Genomic DNA, 16,981 nt, shown 5'->3' on the forward strand with positions numbered 1-16,981 from the left:
AAAAGACAGCCCCAAACTCACTACAGTCAGCAGCTGCAGACCCTAGAGAAACACCTGCTCTCTGCCTGCTTTCTTCTTGCCGTTCTCTTTGGCTAGTTTAATGTCTCTAATCATTTTACTGGGACATAATTTCCATTTAAACAGATCTCTTTGAATTACTGGATTCTTTATCACCACACTGTTTTTCTCTCACAGGTATTCCCTCCATTTCCTTTTAATATTCTTTTGTTATTCGGGTGTTATGAAATGAAGATAATCTTTTTCAAGGACAGAGGTACACATATAATCTGAAGCAGGGAATTTTTCGGCATTTAAATTCAGAAGGAAGGATCTGGGTTTTACATGCTGAGTAAAATAAACTGTTGAAAACTTCCATCCAACCTTAGGTTCACTCTTGCTGCTTTGGTAAGGATTGTGGTGGAAATAATTATTGACATTTTTAAAAACGCTTAATTATTGGAAAGACCTTCTTTTTTGAAACCTAACAACTTTCAGATTATGTTAAGCCATCCATTACTATACACTTCTTCAAAATATATAAATAGTAAAGTAGTAAAGATAGCATATAAAATTGATGTAATTAGTTTTATAAGCAAATGCAGTCTTCCAATTTAAAATTTTTAAAGCACATAGGAACTTCTAACAAATATACAAAAGTGATTTACAGTTTTATAACTGCAATCTCGACAAAAGCTTGTCTCTTTTCAATATAATGCTTATTATCTCTTCTGCAAACATGTAAAATTATTCTAATACATCAGGTTGGCAGGAGTTCCTGATGAGACAAGCAAGGGATTAACCTCACATCTAAGGACATGGGAATATCACTATTTTTTCCATCATGAAAAAGCTTTCCCAGAGCAGATCGTCTGTAGCTGTCTTTAAGGATTTAGCATCTGATTTTAGCCATGTTCTACCTTCAAAAGTACGCCAAGGGACATACTACAGAGCATTGTTAACCATGGCAATTCTTCTGCAAGTACATTAAATTCAATAAAAAAAAAACTTCTTAGAAGAGTTTCTCAGCATCTACTTAGAACTCAAGCAACTGAGCTGAGCACTGGGACTGTAACTGTTTAGTCTTCTTTGCGAAGACTATTGTGGAACCATATCTAAATTATATTAACAGCAAATCAGTCTAATCTTCTGTGCACAATTTCTTATTTATATATAACTGAATAACGTTCCTTTAGAACTTCACTCATTCTCCAGACTGCCTACACGTATAATTGCCAGTGGCGGCTTGAGTACAGTTGATGTCTGTGAATACAATGAAGAAATCATGGCTCAACTGAATCTACTTTAGTTATCTTAATTCTTTAACTGCTTTTCATCCACGTTCTGTCTTGCGATTGCAAATCATACTTGTCAAGCTATACAGGCAAATATAAGCTATTGTCCTCCTGTTAAGAAGGCTAAGACAGAACGGCTGTTACGCATTCCTGTTTTCTCAACTGTGCTATACCCTTCTATCTCATATCTTCCACATGCTTCTGTGTTTATAGGTACTTTTCATTCTTTTATAATCTTTGCCTTAGCTACATGTACATATAAATATATATACGTATGTGTGTATATATATATACATGTGTATGCGTACATATGTATATCTATCATATTTCCAAACAAAAAGGAGATGGTAAGTATGAAGGAGTTGGGTCTTTCACATATAAGGGTAATTGCGCATGGGTGCATCGAGGCAAGGTATGAATAAAAAGCTATGGTAATGTTCCAGTGCAATTAGGACAGAAAAATGGCTCCACATTTACAATATCATGTTAAAAGCAAGCATATTAAAAGGTGTTCTTCTTTTAAGCCACACTTAATTATTATCGAATGGCTTGACTTAAGGGAAAAATTAAACCTAAGGAAAACAAATCATTTTCTGCTGATCTTTGCAGCCTTTTCCTTGCAGATCTGCTGGTCTTTTTGTTGGCACTTGGAATTAAGGTATTTATCATGTCTAGCTAAGGAATACTTTTATTAAACATGTGAACGAATGTATTGATTTTGAATAGCCCCTTTACTTTCTATTGCATCAGGGAATAGCAGAATAATGTATGACACCTGTAACCTTCCTGCTTTCACAAGCTCAAAAGAAACCAATCCGTGAAAAGTTCCACAGGAAAGTAAGAGTCAATACTGTACTTTGCATGTTCCAATGCAGCTTTAAAAAGACATCCGTAAGAACAACAAACCATTAATAAGTAATAGATGTTCTCTTGACAGCCCGAGGTCTTACCTGCCTTGGAAACACCTTACCATACATGAGTGAACAGCATTTAGGCAGCATTACTCTGTAATTGCACTCAGCTCATATATCAGCACTTTCATAAATGTAAGCATGTTTTACAACAGAGAATTATCTGTAGCTAGAAATTTGTACAAAAAATATATCTACTATTGAGCAAAATAAAATGCACAGAGCTGTGAACTTTGACAGGTACAGGATTTTACAGTACATAACCACCAAATGTGAACCTCAATCTCTTTAAACAGCAGTAACAAGGGAGTCTGCAATTTCACTAAAATGAAGTTTTCACAGTCCTCTGACTTAGAAGGGCTTGTAAACCCAGTCACATAACCCACACAGGAATCCCTTCTCTCACTCATGAGCACAGTACTATCAGAACGTGCTTCCAGGAGCTTCCGTTAGTGTCAGCAGGGATCTCACTCTGGGAATGAAACAGCCATATAACAAGAAGCATTACAGACACATAGCACACACTAAGATAGAAAAGTTCTACAGGCTAGATGATCATGGTATGGGATTGCAGAAAACATTCAAGATGGCTTTCTGTCACAAAAAAGTAATGGATAGAGGGGATAATACGCTGTGTGTGGACCTGTGTATGGGCATTAGTAACCAACTGTTCAATTGTGGTGAAAGTATTAATATACTGCTTTTTTTGCTAGGCTTTTTTTACCTTTATTTATCCTACACAGGGTAAACTGCCTACTACTGCTTTGGTGCTTATCTACTACATTATACAAAGGAAAAAAAACCAACACTGCGTCCTATTAAATTGTAGTGCTACACAGGAAAACAGAGGAAACAGAATCATTTCATGCTCCAATAAATCAGTAACAGGCAATAGATTCAACCTTCCAGAAACACAAGTATGACACATACTGTCAGCATAGAAATAGCAGGATTTTCCCAGCACACAGATCCCCATGTTTTGGCTGTGGAAGACAAAGATTACATGTTTACTTTCAAAAGAGGCTTTCATCAACTAACAGCTGTCATGAAACATCACCACATGATTTACTAGTGTGCTGGGGTACTAAAACAAGCTGGCTTTTAATGTAGCTTCAGTGACTGAAGAGTTCACAGAAGTTCAGGAGCTGCATGTACCTCTACATGTGTCTTTAATAATGCCTGAAGTAAAGCAAGCTGTTGCTTTCTAAAAGTATTACATAAACCAATATATATCATGCAATGTAGTCTTGTAAAACTTTTGATCCCTGCATGACTTCTGTGTTTTGAGTTTACGGATTCTTCAGTACTCTGCAGTCACTCTGATCTCGTTGCTTGTTTTTTCTTATCAACTTCATTGTGAAAATATGTATAGTTCAATCAGATGGTTTGTAGCATCCACAGAACAGAAGCTTGGAAAAAATGAAGCCGGATGTAAAGTTAAAAAATTCCTATCTTCTTCCTGTTGGTCAAACACCATAAAACCAGAAGGTTTAATTCAAACTAGCCCGTGAACTGAGTGGGATCACACTCCCCACACAGCTTGGGGTAGCCTCCTCTTTGGGCTTTGGATCATGAGTTTGGTAAAAAAAAAATCATTTATTTTCTGCTACATGAGAGCTATTCACAAAAAAGCTCCCCGATTTTACTTAAAAGATACTTAAAAGTGTTTGACACTTCTGAGCAAAGATGAGGGATGAAATATGTACCCAAGTGTGATACATGCACATGAATAAAAATACTAATATGCTCATCCCATCAGTGTTAATCTAAAAGAAACATATATCATCCTTTCCCTCCGACACTTCAAATCAAAAGCTGAGATCGCTATCTTATGCAATAGGTCAAAGGCTTACTTAAAATTTTATTCCTACCACATCCTTAGGAAGTCCATCCAAGAGCTAAGTGCTCCTCCACTGAAAGCACTCTGCCTAGCAGCAGCTCCACAATTGATGCCGATGAACCTGACACCAGGTTTTGTTTTATATTTACTCACTACTTCCTGACAGTCCATTTCACATAGCCACACTGAATACAAACTAGAGGTACCTAAAAGCTTAGGCCAGTACAACAGGGTCAGCCATTGATATAAACGCTATCTTGGTGACAATCTGACTCCCCAAACAACCTTACCATAAGAGACTTCTGCAGAACTACAGCTTCTTCTGTGATATTTCTCTGAGTCAAGGAGTGAATTCCTCCATAGTATTGTATTCATACCTGCTATGACGAAATCAAAGGAATACCAGCAACGGCTGCCAGGAGAGCATTTTACTCTGACAGAAACTAGACTGAAATTTTATTAATGGTATAAATTGGCATTCAATGGACATCAGACAAGCTGACCGGATGCAGAAGCTACAGAGGCACCCTCAGGTTTACACTTTCCAGAAATGATTCCTGTTCTATCCAGATTACTTGCCAAGCAGCAAGGTCTCTCTGACAAGCAGGTGGTGTCCTCTAGCACTCTCCCACCAAGCAGATGTGACAGTGCTAGAAATTATGAGGTGATGATGTTGCAAATGTGAAAGATCTCTTATTCACAAAAGCTAGGAAAATAGTCATCCTTTCCACTCACATGCAGGCAAGCCAGAATCGAGCAACCAGAATCAGCAATTGCTGGAGGAAAACCAAGTAGGATATGCTCAAAGTAATGGACACACAGTCTTTTTACACAAAGTATTATCGGATTTGTACTAGTCACCTTTCCCCTTGTCAGAAGTGACAGGCTTAACCCTATGGTCAATATTAATGCGAGGGGCATGCTGAAGTACGGTCTAATGAGTATTACACTCATCTCATTTGCAGGACTCAGGCAGATCAAACAAGGACCATTTTCTACTATTGCAGTAACATCTGTTCTTAAAAAGCCCAAGGCCGCTCTCCAGCCACAGACATTGATATCCATAAACAACATCATCTTCACTGATAGAATTTGTGAAATTTACCCAAAGGGGATTTTAAAGATTTAACACTACTCTCTTCAACTACCGTGTAAAGATATACTCGGTAATAGTGTGTTCTATTGAACTTGTTCCATTTAGATCAGAATAGTAATCAAAATAACGTAAGTAAAGCTACTTCCTTTACTGCTTTAACATTTACTTCCAATCTGGAGTCACGTGTGCTGTATGTGCTGAACAAAAACGATTTGTATTACTTACTGATATGTACCAGAGACATGATTAATTTATGCTGGGTCTATCAGTGTGCTTTTTAGAGTGATACTATAAATCACACCTACCGCTGCAGGCAGGGTTGTTGCGTTTCTGTTCCTACTGTTGTAGGAAGATGCAGGAATCAGGAAAAGAACAGTTGAAACTGAGAACAAGGAGATTCATGAGACCCAGCAGTTGCATTTTCTTCTTTCATGTCCCACATAAAAGAAGTTCAAGGAGGAGTTAATGTTAAACCACAACCTATCAAAAAAAATCATGAACTGACCCAATTTTTTCCAGAGCTGGATAAAGACACAGCAGGCATAATACCAACATGAATGCCAACCTGCAGCACATACACGAGAGATGCCAACAATCAAAATGGAAAAGTCAGACTGCATGACACTATCTGGGAAGAAACTGGATGATAGGTAGGGTTAGTCACTGTGCATTTGTGCAACTTTCTTCTCGTGCCAAAATGGGCTCTATATGGTATAAAAGGGCAACTGCAGTAAAGCAACAGATCTCAGTGGCTTTGAGAGAGAAAACAACAAAGATTTCACCTCAAGGAGAGATTATACTAAGGCAATGAAAAAATTACTGCATTCAAATACAGTGAAAAATTCTACTTTCAGCATTAAGTAGTTTTCCTGAAGGATCTTTGCACTCCTTAAATACATTCACCTCTAGTAATATTACAAAACAGATTTAAAACTGCATGGATATACCACAATGCAATTCTGGAAATTAAGTTCGGTTTCAAAAGCTTTCTTCTTCTACAGTAACTGTCACATATTTATCAAACTAACCATTGTGTCATTTTAAGGCTTTGGCAGATTTATACAGATATTAAGAAAGAAAACTTCGATTTACTTCAGACTCTTAGCCTGGAATATTGCTTACTTGGTATGAAAGGAAACGTCAATCAATAAAAAACCCAAAACAACTTGCCTTCTGAAGTCCTCAATCTCAAACTATATGCTTATTTGATAGATTGAAGTCACACAATTCCAGATAGGAGCAGACAGCTTTCCTCGCCTGATTATGAAGATCAACTTCCAGCTTTCCATAAACTATCATCTTTTATTCTTTCACAGATGCACAGAAAATATTTGAGATGCAAAGAAGCATCCTCCAAATCACACTTTAACCTACTGTACTGCATGTATATTTAGGAATGTTTATTTAAATGAACTCAGTTCAGGAATTGCACAGATTTAAAAGACTTACACTATAATCTATGTTCTTACTTCAGTCTATCTGTATCTGAAATACAGAACATGTGGGCCCAGAGTATTATTGTCCGTCCATCTTCCTCCAAAGTACATGCAATTTTCTTGATTTTAACATCTCCTATCACCACCTGTCTTGTCTCATTTAATTATTCTCACACTGGGGAAAAAAGCCTCAAATCCTTCAAATGATACAGAATCTTGAAGCAATACAAGTTTATCTAGTTGCCTGTTTCATAACTTGCTCCAGCAGGGCAAGAAAAATAAACTGATTTAGGAAAAAAATCTGTTTGCCTAAGTAAATATCTTAATATTCTACTAAATATCAGAAAAAAATAACCTCCAATATTTATCATGACAAACATAAGGTTTTAAAAGCAAACAAAGCACTGTAAATCATGCATTCTCCTAGCATCTAGTCTACTCTACAATAAAATCAGAGCACAATGAAACCAATGGCAGTTTTCGTCATTGGCAATAACATGGCCAACTGCAGGTGCCATTAATGAAAAGCAGAATCTTCTATTAGCATAAGTAATGTGGTTCCCTTTCCAGTGGAGCTCTGTTCTAGCCAAGTGAGAGCAAATGCAGGAAGAGACCCTATGCTCATGGGAGCGAGATGATTACCCAGGCAGTAAAACACATGGTTTTTTTATTTGCTTGTTTGTTTGTTTCGCCATTACTGAGATTGATCAAAATCTTTGCTGACGGTTAACAGAAACAACCAACCAAATAGGAACTTATCAATGACACGGAGGTTCTGAGAAGTGAAGACCATTACTTCTTAGAACATTGCTGAGAATTTTAACCAATACAAAATGCTGGAAATGAAAACGTCCACCATTATGCACAATACAAGGATAAGCCTTTTAAATTTTAACTTATGGTAGTAATCATTCAGCCAAAAGCCTGTTACGCTTAACAAATTTCAGAGGGAAAGCAATTTTTTGGCTTCAACTCTTTCCATTCAAGCGGTCATGAAGTTTCATTGGTCTTTTTGAACCAAAGCATGCTCCCACATTTTAAGTGTAATTCTCTTATGCAACCTACCTGGAAAACTGCTCTTGTAGGCCACGCATCTGAGCTCTGTTACGCTCTGACTCCAGTGTTACCTCCCGTAATCGTTTTTCGCTCTCAAGCCTTAAATGTCTTTCTTCCTCCAACTCATGTATCAGTTTCTCACGCTGAAAGACCATAAAAGTTAAAAAATTACTGTATATGAAAAACACTTTTAGGATAAATTTTATATTTTATTTGGGAAAAATCATCAAATAACCAACTATTCAGTCTTTTTTTTTTTTAATGGCAGTGATACACAGAATAACAAGGTAAGAGATGGAGAGTCTGTCAGAATATCACCATCATATTGAGCTATTTCTCCTTAGCTCAGACTCACAGAAGTCAGTGTAACAGCTATTTAAGAACAAACACCCTCCCCTCCTTTGAAGTGCTTTTTCTTCACCTCCATTCAAAATAATTCTCACAAATAATATTTGAGATGTGTGATCTTGCTTGATAATAGACATTGGAAGTCTGAAGCAGTCATGATGACAACCTGCCATCCAACCCTTAATGACTCAGTCCCAAGAACAGAGAAGGAGATGATTCTGCAGCACTGCTTTTGTTGTTTTGGATGAGGGGCAAGATTCCTATCAGTAGGACAGAATCTATTTAATGACCTCAAACGACAAAGAATCTGTTGGTAAAAAGTGGGTATCCAAATAAAAAACTAAGAGAGGAATAAAAATATCATTAATTTTACTAATAGTTCTCAAAAGCAAATAGAATATGCTTGTTGCTAATGCTGAAACTATAGGACCAAGCCACAATACACTGGGCTGCCTGGATATACCTACATATGTCATGGATGACTGTTTTTTTTAAACTTCAGACCCAAATACAAAAATGAGATATAAAACTGCACCTAATGATTTCAAAATCCTATTTTAAAAGTAGGTGCATGTGATTTAGGAGGAGTGGGGGAATGAACCGAAAAGTTATAAAAATGCTAATGGAATAAAAAAAAAAATGTATATACAGCCTTTTCCATGTGACCCTGCTGCTACACAGAAATTACATTAAATTAAATTAAACTAAATTAAATTTATCCTTGTGCATTTAAATGAGATAACGAGTCAATAAAAAAAAAACAAATAAGCAATTAACATGGTACTACATTATACTCTCCCAGTATATTTGGGATTCCAAATTGGTTGCATAAAATAAGTTAAGCCACTGTAAAGCCATAGCAGGTACACTTCCTACGCACTTAGAGAAAGTTCTGTGTGCTTAGTGCATTGCAATTTGCAGCCTATCAGATGAAGTTCCATTGCTGACCTAAATTTTCCTGACACACCTGCAAAAATTTATCTAGAAATTACAAATACAATTTCATTAGAAAATAACAAAGGTATTATAGTGTTAAGCCATTAAATGGGAGAGATAGACTATTTGTACAAGTCTTACAGTTATAAATCTAACTGGATAACAATTTATAAAGCAGTAACCAAGGGACCAAAAATATGAACATTACCAAGTGGAAAAAGGATCTTAAAGGCAGTGATAAATAAGCACATTCCACAAAGGGAGGCTGCAAAGGATCAAATGAAATATCTGTATACTTGTGGAAAGACATGGGGAATTACTCAGAAAAGAAGAGGGCTTCTGCCTGGTTGGTCACATACAATACCTGGAAAATGGGAAACTGCAAAACTAGAAACTCATTGCTGGAAAACAAATACGTTGTTCAAAGTAAATTATTTAATTACTGTTACACAAGCACATTCTGGCAGATGCCGAGTGATCCTTTGCTTCTGTCAAAATGAAAAGAGCAGAGTGCTCAGCACCAAGCAGAAGATACACAGCACCTTCAGTAAAGAGAATCCATCCCAGGAATGGTAACTCACACTAATGATATGGGAAGAATATTCAAGGTAGTTAGATTTTCTTTAGATTCCATTCTGTCAACACCAGCATCAAGATCATATTGTGTGCTGAATAGTGCCAGCATCTTCTTTTATAAATGCATCTGACTGCTGCTTAGGAGACATCTAAAGCATCCAGAGTCAGAGAACAGCATGGGAAATAATGCAGAAGAAAGATATAGTTACTAATAAGCAGTGCTTAAGATAAGCTTACAAGACTAAAGAAAGCGGGCTTGAACACGAATGAGCAATTGTCTCTCCAGTAGCTGATATGCCACCCTGGAGGAAAAGCAGGAACTGCTACGTGCCCATGTCCCAGCTAACTCAAGCACCAGGCTCTGCCTGAGCTCCCTGCTGCAGTAAGAGCTTAACTAAGGTAACACACTAAAGAATTACCCTCATTCAGCATCATTACCACTGCAATGATCTTATTCTGATACAGCAGCTACCTCCCTGCCTGCTACACCGACCACGCTCTGCTTCTCGAATAAACTTTATTTTAAGTACAAACCCAAATCTCCAGAGGGAAGACTACAAAGAAATACACCCGCGAATATCTGGGGTATTTTACAGCATTTCTTATCAAGACATGACCCTTCAAAAAGAGATTAATATCCTTTCTTCCATCTCACTGCCAGGATCTTTTGTAGGCTGCACATTGATACTGCCTGCAGAATGACTGTGCTGTATCGATGCTATGGCCACATTGCCACTAACCACAAAACCACATTTTCTAGTAGAACATGGAATATACAGCAGAGATTCACAGATCCAAGCTTTTCCCTACAGGTCAAAGAGCAGTGTAAGCTATTTCTAGGTTTCATTTCCCTCTTGCTGGTAGGTCACAGAATGCTGTTGCTACCACTTACTCCTCATATTCATGTGGGAAAGTGTGCAATATTGTCATGGACAACAGATCTGCACATGCATGTGATTTTTTTTTTTATTTTGGAAGAAGAGAAAAAAGACCTAGGAGTTACCTTATGAAAAGTATCCATAAAAGAATACTAACATTACAAACATGAAATGTTTAAATATTAGGAACTTCTGGAATGAAGTAAATGTCCAGTCTTCATATCACAACTATTAGTTGCATGAGCGCCTTGCCGTACAAAGCTTATGCGTCTGTCATGGTAGAGGATGAACAATGACCAAGACACAAAGCCACAAGACCAGAAATAGAAGTACTAACCTATGGCCCTGAAACTGTGGGTTCTCTTCTCAGCTACCAGAAATTTTGTACATGAAAGGGGAGAAGACTGCCCACAGCACTGATGCGGTGGGCAGCCTTCAGTCCTGTGCCTCTTCGTGAGAATTTCCTGACAACCTTGATGGACTTCTGCCATTTCTTGTAGAAAAGAGACCTCCTTTCAGCCAGATCACTGACACTAAAGTAGTGTAGTGGGGGAAAAAAAGGAGTGAGATACGGTGCTCACTTGGAAAGTTTTCAGTCTCCAGGACACAAAACACTCATGGGTACTCATACAGAAAGCAGCTCCCAGAAGCAGTGATCGTAACTACAACAGGAATACTGTTTTTATTCAAACCCAGAAAAGCCATTATGAAGAGGCAAAAAAAGAGAAGTGAACCTCCTGTACAGAAAGGTCAGAGATTTTTTTGTCCCTGTAGCAGATAACACCCCTGAATTCTCCAGAAATTTTGCACTGTCCCTCTGTGCTAAACTCACTTTATTCCTGGGCAAGATAAAGGTGTGTGAAAACATACGAACTGGCCAGAAGTGGTTCTGGGTTTTACACTGAATAAGAGCTTGCCAGAAAGGGATACAATTAACATGCAAGATGAAGAAAACGTTACATAAAAAAAGAATGCATTGTGAAATGCATCAGTAGGTTTTAACACCACAGCTACCTCCAAATGAAGCGATATGTGTTCCCACTTGCCACTTCTTCATTAGCTGTAGCTTCTTCTCTCCATGAGCTCTGCTCAAACTCTCTTCCCTGCTTCCTCTCCTCACAGTTTCTCCTCTCAGAAGTGCAACCCTTGCTTCGCTCTCCCTTCCCCTCTCCAGACAGACTCACTTCCATCACATCTCCCTGTCAAGTCTCTGATAGCTTTCCAAATATGCAAAAAATTTAATGTGAACAAACCAGAGTGAAAGTCAGGGTTATCAAATTCCACCCATACTTTTCTGTTAAGCACTGGAATAACACCTGAACAAATACTGTTTGCAATTACTTTTTCATGAACATTTAAGCAAATGAGTTTCACCAGCTACCCATGCTCATGAGCAAACATCTGCATGCCAGTGAGTTCATTTTTGTCTAAGTGTAGAGACGATAGTGTCAAAATGTTTCATTCCTCACCCAGTCAGGGACATGTACCGCACATTAATTCGTCTTCTCAAAGGTAAGCAAGAAATCAAATCTGAGATATACATGATCAAAACAAAATGCGTTAGAACTACTTATGTCATGTTACACTGAACTGAAAACGTCTCCTCTCTGGAGCTCCTGAATGACTCCTAGAGCTACAAAACCAAGCGGAAAGCGCAGAAGTAACAAAAAATAAAAGCATACATCATGTGTGGCAGCCACAAAGACAAAGCCAAGCGCCCGGCCATAGGGTCGTGGATTTTGCTGCGCCTGCTGAACACCTCTCCTGCATCACAATTTAAGACTACCGACGCTAGCAAGGGAAATATTGCAGGGACTCAGCAGGCACACACCGCACATACTGCACATGTTGCTGCTATTCAGAAGGGAGACGGCCCAACAGCTGCACAGAAACTGCTCCTCCTTTTTTGTTTAGCTGATGTTTGAACCTTGCGAGAAGCCATTTTTATGAACAGTCAGGTGGAACAGGACTGCTGAGTTCAAATACAAAAGATCTTTCTTACCCAACGTATTGTAAGTACTGTGGTAGTAATTATGTCAACATCAGAGAGCAATTTTGTCAAAGAAAGTCTACACGAGAACATTTAACCCAGGCTTAATGTTGCTCTAAATCAGGCTGTTAACCTGCACATTAATTTTTTAACAACTATTTTTAAGCATTTGCTAAAGAGGGCCACAAATTCTGCATAATTAATATTGATTTTGAACAGATACTTTGTAATGAATTCAAAGAAGGGGAAGAAAGTTATAGAGTTTTTTTTTTGTGTTTGGTTACAATTTATAGAATCATTAAGGTAGGAAAAGACCACTGAGATCATCTAGTCCAGCCATCAAGCACTGAAGCACCGCTAAGCCACTGCTAACCTAAAGCGAGTACTTCAGTAAGTGTAGATGTAACTTCTGATGCTATGCATTTGATACCTCACAGTAATAGTAATAATTTAATCCTGGCTGGTCTGGAGCCCAGCAGACTAAGGCCAGACAATCAACTGGCTGCAGAAGCAGGGAACAAAACCAAAATCAAGCAAGCAAACAGGAACTACTAGAAGCACATTAACATTCCGCAAATCAGCTTGTCTACCACATAAATGACCCGCTATTCTCTTGCAATACCAGGGTCTATCTGTATCAACTCAACAGAACATGCTGCATAATGCAATCCCCATTATATCAGAATTCAGTAATTCTCTGGTCTCCTAACCAGCTTAGGGGATGACAGCTCATTGGACAAGATAAACTGTCTGTCTAAGGTGATGAGCAGGAAGCCTGGGACAGGCACCAGTGCAGTGAGTGTTTCCCTCAGTATAAAGCATGGTGATCAAACACTATTTGATCAAGCACCTCCCAGGCAGACAGTGGGTGAGACTGCTTTGCTGTGACCAGCTCCAGCAGCAGACTGCCCTGCCCTCTCCTTCTGCCAAGCCCGGGCTCCCACATGGGGCGGGACCTTTCCATCCAAATTCCCCTTCTGCAGCCTGGTCCCAAACCCAGAAGAGAGGAGACTGAAATCCTACATCAAAACTTACTTCACTCACAGATGGCAGGAAAGAAAGATGACGAGAAGAATAGAGGGGGCAGGTACCATTTTTTTATTTCATCATAAATTGTACCAGGTACTGTATTTTAGTTTAAATTAAAATGAGTCAAACTTCAGTGTCCTTTGTTTGCTCCTCATCGACCGCTGTTAAACCAAATGTTTCTCATTCTGTAATCAATACTTCTCTGCAAAAATAAACCGAGGCACTGACAAACAACTTTGCAGCACACTGCAGCCTTCCTCGTGGTGGACTTTGACAGCATGAAAAAACACTAGCTAATGAATGGAAAAGAGAAGTGCACTGCTTATTGTGCTTATTACAATTTTAACAGGCAGCTTACAGCTGAATCATTTTACTGTAACAAGACTTTATTAAATCAGCCAGCTATTGAGACCAGAACTTTCTGACAGCGGCAGTTAATATGCCTCTGTCCCTCTTTACTGTTTCCAGCTACACTGGGAATACCGACAAATACTCTTAAACACTCAAAGCTTTACCAAGGACAAAGTTAAGGTATTCTAAAGTACTGTGAAGCATTAAGACATAAGCAGCAGTAACTGAAGCACTCTTTGGGCTCATGGAGGCAAAGGTAGCTTTATTTCCACAACTCCTCAAAATAAAGTTAAGGGTGAAATTGTGTTGTTGCTTTGTAATGAAAATGAATTACCCTTTCACTCGATGCTGACTTGTAATACAGAGGCTGAGGAAGAAAGTTCCTCGATTTATATTACGCCTCTATTTTTCTCCCCAATTATTTCAGGATGTAATTATTTTTCCCAACCTTATTCTCACTACAGCTCTGCAACAGCAAGATATACACAGTATAAACAGCATCTCCTAATTTTAGGCTGGTATCTTCTAGCTCTTTCATTCCGGTAAGAAAAAATGATGACTCTTTGGAATAGGATTCTGCTCCCACAATGACAGGCTGCCCTGAATAAACCAGGAAAATCTAATTGGCACTAAATAACTTGTATTAGCATTTTCTACAACTGCCTTAAAAACAGTTAAAGTGAATAATTTGAAGCAAATAATTTATTTTTCGCTATTAAATTTTAATGCGCTAATAGATCGCTCTCTTTTGCCTCGTAACAGACTCGAACATGTATTCCATGACTACCAGATGGAAACTTCAAGCTCTGCGTGGCTCTGAGATGAATAGCAAGATAGGAAACATTTATTACTGGTAGTGATATTTTAGTGACAGTAGTTTACACACTTTATATTCTTTGGTGATAACACTTCTCCAGAGCAATTGAAGTAAATTAGAAACACTTTCTTGATACAATTACTACTTCTGAACAAAATAAGATGCTAGCTTTCATTGTGCAATAGCTCAAAATTGCCACCATGTGGCAGGACAGCAACTTAATTTAGCATTATTTATATTGCAGTGATACAGTTTTAATTGCATCTGTGCAACAGAATAACTGCTGTGCTGAAGCTCCTTTATCATTTCAAGCCTACAATTAATCAGAATTAGGCAGGCTATTACATGAGCAATACTGTATATATAGTTGGAGTTGTGAGAGTTGTGACAGAATTTACGTTGCGCATTTTTTTTAAAAATCCATCAAACCTTTCAACACCGAGCTAGATAGCAAGCACTTCTGTCTGCACATCTCTTCCAACAGCTCTGGTTTACGGCTGCCCCTTGGGAAGGGAGCCCTCCCTACCAAACAGACCCTTACTTCTGCAAAATATGCAATGAAGGCCACAGAAAACAGGAGTCACCATTAAAAACAAAACAACACCAAAAAAAGCCCATCACCACCAACAAGAAAAACCTCAACCCGCTCCTAATCTACCAGAAACTAACAAACAGAAGGCAACTTTGTGGTTGATTTTCCTTATGCTATAGCTGGTTATGCCCTCTTACGTATACAGCAGTGATTACACCCAACCCACCACAGCAATACATGCCATTTGCAGGCGTGCTTTAGGCAGGTGGAACATCTGCACCCCAGTAGCCACTATAACCCAGAACTTCTTAAAGATCATCTCCATATCATATTTTTAACGTTGAACGATGGCAAGCAATACATCTTCTGTAATCGTGTCTCCCTAATAAACAATTCCTATTCACTCAAGTTCACAGCTGATAGCATAATTTCAAAGACTTGTATTGATCCTCAGTTCTCAGCCTAATTATTTTTTCCATTTTAGACATACTGTACCCATCTCCTATGAGGAAATAAAGAGAACACTCTTAGAGAGCTAGAAATCCCCGCACAGTTAGATCAAGGATTTTTTTTTTAATTATTAATCTTAAAATGATAACACTTTTCTAAAATGAATTTGCAAATGTAATTGAGCTTTTAATAGCTTCAACAGATAGTAATTAAAGAAATTTCATTTCCCTAAATTAAACATAATGAAATGTTTTTCAAGATCAAATAAAAACTTGGAAACAATATTACAACAGACATAATTCATATGAATACCTAATATTCAGAAGTGTGCAGAACAAACGTCTGTCAATACCAAAATGAGAAAGAGTGGAAGTAATGTAACGTACATTTTTGTTCCTCCTAGAGATGTGCTAGGTTTTAATGGCTAATTATAATTGCAAGCCCTTTGCTACACAGTTTTTTCATGGTGACTTGCATTTTAGCAAGATGTAGAACTAAGTATAGAAGTGGAGATCTTTGATTTTGTACTACATACTTATTTTTCTTATTAGAAGCAAAGTTTTACAACCAGTTTCACTTGTTAACAACGAGCTTTTATTAATTCAGTTGCAGACAAGCAAAAAAAAAACAAGCCCCAATATCTGTCAGTTTACATTTCCCACTTGTTTGATTAAATAAAATTTATACCAAAGGCCAGAACTAGCACGGAACACTGACAGGTGCATGAAGGAAAGCCCAGGCCATATGATTCAGGGTTGTTTCACATTTGCATGTGCTCAGGCTACATTTAGCTTTTGCTATGCCACAGTTGTGTTTTACAGTTACGGAGTAGATAATTGCTGTCAGTTCTGATAAAGTTCCAGCCTAACCACTGTCTAGATTTTATATAAATGAAAAACAAAGCCTCATAAGGAACAAAGGAAAATCTTTTTACTGTACTGTGCTATTTCATTCGTAGCTACTTCCATTAACTTGTGTTTAGTACCAAGACTCACTGCCCAACAGAAACCACTGAACTTCTCCAAGTCTTATTATGACTTCTCCAAGATCAAAGACAATAAAATCCATGTAGCTATGTGCAATGTCTTTGTCACTTAACAAGCACTGTCTGGTTACGCTTGTACACAACAGCTGGGTGAACTCAGAGCACCGCTGAGCGTGCTTTGGGTTGACCTGGCTGGCTGTGCAGTGGAGCAGAAGATGGAGGAGCACCACATCCCTACCAGCTTGGTGTGGGGACAGCAACCCCCAGCAGCGAGATGGGGACATTCTAAATCACTTTCGCTTATCTGAAATGACTGTGCACCTATTCCCAAAGCATTTTTTTTCCCCCTGTAACTGACCAATGTGTTCTTCAGATGATATAAATGGTTTCTTTTCTAAGTGACTGAGTGCTCTCAGAACAAACGGGCACATGGTTAAATCAAGCATTTCCCACTTGGA

The 16,981-nt window shown here is 38.2% G+C and overlaps 1 protein-coding gene across 5 annotated transcripts in view; it reads right to left on the bottom strand.

Annotated features, from left to right (window-relative positions):
• The window catches only part of NCKAP5 (NCK associated protein 5), a 454,740-nt gene that overhangs the window by 166,928 nt on the left and 270,831 nt on the right, over window positions 1-16,981 (bottom strand). For all 5 annotated transcript variants that reach the window (XM_021397921.1, XM_021397919.1, XM_021397920.1 and 2 more), the window contains one exon: window positions 7,641-7,774. In XM_021397921.1, the coding sequence (XP_021253596.1) occupies window positions 7,641-7,774 (134 nt within the window). The remainder of the gene's footprint in view (window positions 1-7,640; window positions 7,775-16,981) is intronic.

This window comes from Numida meleagris, chromosome 5, assembly GCF_002078875.1.
Source record: "Numida meleagris isolate 19003 breed g44 Domestic line chromosome 5, NumMel1.0, whole genome shotgun sequence".
Taxonomy (NCBI): Eukaryota; Metazoa; Chordata; class Aves; order Galliformes; family Numididae; genus Numida; species Numida meleagris.